Source organism: Micromesistius poutassou (genome assembly GCF_964030765.1).
Source record: "Micromesistius poutassou genome assembly, chromosome: 23".
In the NCBI taxonomy this organism is placed as follows: domain Eukaryota; kingdom Metazoa; phylum Chordata; class Actinopteri; order Gadiformes; family Gadidae; genus Micromesistius; species Micromesistius poutassou.
In genome coordinates, this window is record NC_140293.1 from 1538526 (window position 1) to 1544774 (window position 6249).

The 6249-nt window shown below is 44.2% G+C and overlaps 1 protein-coding gene across 1 annotated transcript; it reads left to right on the plus strand.

The window, feature by feature from the left end:
- Nucleotides 1–401: 401 nt before the first annotated feature.
- Nucleotides 402–3171, plus strand: LOC311368841 (uncharacterized protein). The gene is made up of 2 exons (XM_084487613.1): nt 402–429; nt 1361–3171. The coding sequence occupies exon 2, from the start codon at nt 1367–1369 to the stop codon at nt 2474–2476; it is 1110 nt and encodes a 369-aa protein (XP_084343739.1). The 5' UTR covers nt 402–429; nt 1361–1366; the 3' UTR covers nt 2477–3171.
- Nucleotides 3172–6249: the final 3078 nt, after the last annotated feature.

Consider the following 6249-nt stretch of genomic DNA (forward strand, 5'->3'; position numbering starts at 1 on the left):
TGTTTCATAATGGAGAGAAATATTCTTTAGTTTGCGGTTTTGGAAGCACACCAGTGTTAAAAAAAGAGTTTAAAAAAAAAAAAAAATATATATATATAATATAATTACAATAATTACAATTCTTTAAATAAATAAATAAATGTATATATGTACCTACAGATTATATATATATATATATATATATATATATATATATATTTCCACAGTGTGTGTGTGTGTGTGTGTGTGTGTGTGTATATGTGTGTGTGTGTGTATATATATATATATAGATCTATATATATACACACACACACACACACACACACACACACACACACACTGTGGACACGCACAGGAAGAGAAACTAGACCTGAGTGTCAATCCACTTCCTACTCAAAACATTTGCATCTCTGACAGTTCTCTGTCAAGACTGGCCCACTCGCTGCACTGGTAAGTCCAACACCTCCACTCCATCTTTTAACTCTAAAACTCACAACGTGAAAAGACAAAACATTAAGGAGTATAACATTACAGCTTAGTGACCTCTGTGTCTCTGTGTTCACTGTTTACATTCACTATGGATTCAGTAGTAATTGGTCTATTGTCTGTCTATCAGTCTAATTGGTCTAATTGTAAATAGTAGTGTAGTAAAGTATATTGTATACTGATAGTAGACTATATTGTGTAGTCTTTATAGTATTATAATAGTATGTGGCCCAATAGTTAATAGCATAATAAAAGTAAAACCACATCCTGCTTGGATGATCTCGGTACAGAAAGCCAACAACGAGCCTCTGTATTTCCTCTCTCACCCCAGCACTTTCACTGTCTATTACCAACATCTTGTTGTCTGTGTCTTGAGTTGGCCTTCTCTTTCTGTTATTATGTCTTCCTTTCAGCTGTTTACTGGTGTGTCAACTGTTTTCCACACTCACTGGAGTGCAACAACTCTCAAGCTCTGAACACGTATTCTTACGTACAATGTGCAATCGCAATCGCACATCTGGGATAATTTCCTAACTGTCTTTCTTTCTTTCTTTCTATCTTCTGTCTTTGGTTCCTACATTGTACTTGCCATTTATGTCCACAACATTGCATTAGTATATTGATATGGGTGCACTGACTCAAGTGTCAGATGACGTCAAGTCAGATGAATATCTGTAAATGTCCTCAGTAGGTGGCTAGTGGTAAAAAAAAAGAAGAAGACCTTTTTCCCCCGGAAGCCTTTTATCATACAATAAATCCAGTAACTAAATGTTGTAGAAACAATTGAAGAGTTCAATTGGGTTTGTCATCATTGATCTGAACATGAGTAGGGTACTTTTGTTTAGTTAAACCAAATACATTTCATAACTCAATCTTTTAATGTTGGATCTCACAGGTTCTCATGATGAAAGAAGATGGAGAAAACTCGGTTAAAGACAAACAACCAATTCCGGAACCTCCTCCCAACCTAGGGGTTCTAGACCCCATTCCTGAACCTCCTCCCAACCTACCAAAGGTTCAAGAACCCATGGCGGAACCTCCTCTTAACCTATCAGAGGTTCTAAAACGCCTGCCTCTGAGCCTGGGCCTCCCACAGTGCTTTGCGTCCGCCATGGCCCGGAACATTCTCAGCTTGTTCCACGCCGACCTCCACCAGCACCCAGAGGAGGACCCCTTCCTCTCCTTTGACGACGACGAGGACCCCCCGGGCCGAGAGCCAGGAGGAGAGGAGGAAGAGGACCTGAAGGAGGAATCTTCTGTGGAAGTCCTCGCTGGACTCATCGCATCGGCGACGGTTGCCTCCGCCCTTCAAGAGATGTGCTCTCATGGGAAACCCTTCCACGATTCCCTCCAACCCAATCCCACTGAAAACCAGGGCTGGAACCCCTCACCGCCGTCCCAGCTGGAGTACACCGCTGTGGGGTCGCTGGACTACCCTGACCCACCCCCGACCACGCCCGTCCTCCAGGAGCTGGAGCGAGAGGGGCGAGGCGGCAGCTTCTCCAGGAGGCTGAACGACGGACTGGCTAGAGAGTTCCTGCCGACCCCGTCTCCACCTCCTCCGATGCCACGACGGAGCGAAGGGGGCCCTTTGGGGAACGTGTTCTGTCATACCCGCGACGACCACCGGGCGGCGCTGGTGGAGCACGTTGTGCGCTCTCTGTCGGTGGGAGACCCCAACGGCGAGGCGCTCTCGTCGGGCGTCAAGGCGGACCGCTATGGAGGTGATGGTGGAGAAGGAGCCCAACGCCAGCAGCAGTGGGACGGAGCCAAAATGGCGGCTTACATGGAGGACCTGACTGAGGAGATCATGGAGTGGGTGATCAGTCGGGTTGGTGAGAGGATGATGATTATCGGTCAGACTGAGGAGAGTGATGATGGCGAGGGTCATATTCATGGCTTGGCTGACCGGCTGGCTCACGGCATCATCACCTCTTCCCTCCGTCAGGTTACCATGGCACAAGCACAAACAGAGGGGACCATTGAAGTACTTCACCAACATAGTCCATAACATTTAGGAAATGTATGTTCTTGCTGTTGTGTTTTTTCTTTTACAGATGTATGTCAGTATACTGGCATGTCCACTAGGCGGCAGCACAAGACTACCCGTGTTATAAAAAACGCCTCACAATTATCAGCGCATTATGAGTTAATGGCTCAAAACACACAATAATTTCGTAAGTGTGTTGTCCTTATTGTTATTTTTGTTGTTGGATAAATATATATGATATACACATAACTACTGTGGTATTTTGAAGAATACACAGCGTACACATTTTAAGAGACGTTATTAAATAGCAGGTCGGATTATGAGTATCTTGTTCACGGATGCCTACGGGTCTGGACTGTGGACACGGGGATTTGAACACAAGACATTTCGAATGGGAGTCGAACAACGAACAGTTATTCTAAAGCCCCATGTCCTTTCACCAAAAGCATTTAATTACGCAACCTGAATCTTGAAAATTTGTGACCTCACAAAGGTCACATAATTGGCCCAATAGGAAGAGAGACAATTAGTAAGTGGACTTTTCCCCCCAACAGTAATTTGTCTGGATTTGATTTCGTTGAAAGTAACCATTTATTCTGTGAGTTTGTGAGGAAATAGCTTCCATCTGATCTTAGGATCTTGAGCTGTTGGTTCAATGCGTCACATGTCTTGAAAATGTAGCTCCACTGAGTGGGAGTGCAAATAATAAAAGCCAATATGAGGAAATGTAATTGTTGACTGTTTGATTTACAGATCATGTGGTTGAATATTGACTAAACTATGTTGTATAAGTTGAATCTGACAAAGTACTGTATGAGTCTTGGTGAGAAGGAGTTTCCAATTATTATAGAATTTAAGAATGCTTTGAACTCTGAGGGGTTCTAGAATCTTGAATAATTCAGATGTTATATGGCCGCTACTCATTTCTTTAACATTGTTAAATGCGCTTTATTCGAGCCCAAAACACTAGTTGCAAATAGGAGCAGATGTCTCGCTAGGTTTTTTCTCAAGTCCAACAGTGAGGGAAACAGATTGTTCCATTGTTTTCAAGATTCAAGATTCAAGATTGTTTATTGTCATATGCACAACAATTATGGAAGCAGTCGCTGGCAATGAAATTCTTGTGTCTTGCTCCATCCCCACGCTGATAGCATCACACATTGGCCTACTCACACACACACACACACTTTAGAACCAAGTGTATCTATATACATGTTGACTAAGATATACGTAGATGCCAACATGCACACGTTTGTTGGACCTTTTGGTACGCATTTCACCTTTGAGCCCACATTGACCTTGTGTTTTGCACGTGACCAGCAGACGCCACTGGCCGCTGCGTGGCAAACAGGTAGGTGGTCTGTCTGTCTGTCGGACAGGAGGAGCACGGACACCCCAAGACTCTTAAGGGTCGCAGCTCTCGTTAGCATGCTAGCCACAATGCTAACGTGCTACCGGAACAGAATGTTTAGACTTCCATGGTCTCATGGCTCAAAGGTTGTTAGATCGCAATGCACTTTCTCCAACGCATACTTATGTGTGTTTTCTGAGTTTAGAAACACATTTTCTGCAAAGACCGGTTCTTGTTAATGCTGTTGTATCCCCAATGTTTATTTTGGACAGTGTCCTGTGTCTAAATAAGAATGTGTGTATGTGTATGTGTATGCATGTGCTTGTGTGTGTGATATTCCCCCTGTGTATGACAGGAATGCTGATTCTAACTTCTCCCACATTGATGACCAGCATTTGGTCACCATGGGAAAATACACACACACACACTCGCTTGCACACACATACACACATAAACGCACACATGCACAAAGGCAAGCTGTAGGGCTAGGCAGACAGCTGTGGTTTCACCCCCTGATCTCAAAACACACACAAACACACACACAAACACACACACAAACATATGGACACACTCACATGCAGACTATCATACACACCCGTACAAATACCGACACATATACACACGCACACACACACTTGTTCACATGCACACATCTGGAGGAATGCTTGTGTGATGTCAGAGGGTGGCATTTTTCCAGAAGTAGAAGAATAATGGTCAGGAAGGTGTGTGCGTGATCTAGTGTACTCGAATGTGTGTATGTGTATGTGTGTATCCCATAGTGTTTTTGAGTGTGTGTGTGTGTGCATGTATCTGACATAGACTTAGTGAATATAGACCAGGTGGTGGGTGAATTATGAGGTCAGTTTCATTTAGATGTTTGTTTTCACAAATCAAAACAAAATGGCGGTCTGGTGATTTGGGGTGTTGAGTCGGCGATAATTGAAGACACCGTTGTGCTCTCTTACGGAAAAATATGGTGGTTCTGGGCGTCGTTGGTATGAGAGAGAGAGAGAGAGAGAGAGAGAGACAAAGAGAGATAGCAAGTTGTATGTATATTGGTTGTGTGTGTTTAAACCCTTGGCATATGAGGACTCTACATCCCCTCTTATTTCCTACTCAGAATTCCTAGTGTTGGGTGTACGTGATTTTCAAAAGGCACACACGCACGCGCACACACACACACACACACGGGCGTAGCTACTTCTGGCAGGACACTCTAGTCATGCGTCCCCTATCAGCTGACAGCTAACACGTGCCAATCACAACACACGTACACTGATAGGCGGTCAATAAAAGATCTCAAACGCACACTCTGTGAAGTTAAGTGTTCTGACCCTATCCACCTGTCCAGCCTCCGCCTGCTTTGATCCTGCTCTGTATTGTATGCAACCTATACAACGGGTTGAGATATATGATGTACCTCATGGGAGAGGTCCAGTCATACAGCATGGAGCCCCAGGAAAGAGTGGAACCATAACGCACAACTAAATTGTATTACAGAGGGAGGAGGAGGACAGGGGGGAGGAGGTGGAGGAAGAGGAGGGGGAGGTGGAGAGGAGAGACGGAGAGGGAGGAGAAGAACAGGGATGATGTGTTGGAGGAAGAGGAGGGGGAGGAGAGTGGAAGAGGAGACGGAGGACCGCGTTTTTCATCTTGACAGTATAAGATTTAGGAACTCCCGTTTAAGATTCAACCAGCTGCTGGTGACTGCATTCGTCAAAACCTGCTTGAGGCAGTCTAGGACAGTGCTTAGACAACGTCAATTAACACACATCACTTCCTATTTGATGTGGGTTAGTGGTCCGTTCTAAGTATGACATATTGCACAAGTGGTGCATTGTGGGGCCAGCAAACAAGCAACCCCTGTGAGTCTGCAGCGCTGTGTCATCTTCATCTGTTTGGTCTTGTGTTTCTTTTTAGTTGCTAACAGAAATACCCTAGTGCTAACGGCTACTTTTTTCTGGCAAAGCAAAAATCAATTCAAGCCCCACTTTTGACTGCCTTTTTTCCAACATTGAATGGCCAACCACTACCAGATAATCAAGGGAGCAGTCATTGAATGGGAGTACAGATATGAGCATGATGGCAACACAAAGACGCCCGATAGTGGCAATATTTGGCAAACGGCTGATTAATAAAACAGTAAAAGTACTTTTTTTTGTGGTGTGCTTGGATAATGACGGTAATCAAGGGTAGATCACAGAGCCTTTGTTCCTCATGTGCGTATCGATAGTTCAAAGATGTTGTTATAAAGGGTTTCTTAGTTTGTTTTTACGCGCTCGTAATCTATGCTGCTGATCCTGTGACTGTGAAAACATGGGGTTCAAACCAATGACATTATCCAACCAGGGGGGGTTTTAAAGCTTTCAGGACAGAAGGGGATCGAAAACCAATGACTTTATGAAACCTGAGTGAAGAGAACCTCAGAATGCCATTGAAGTTG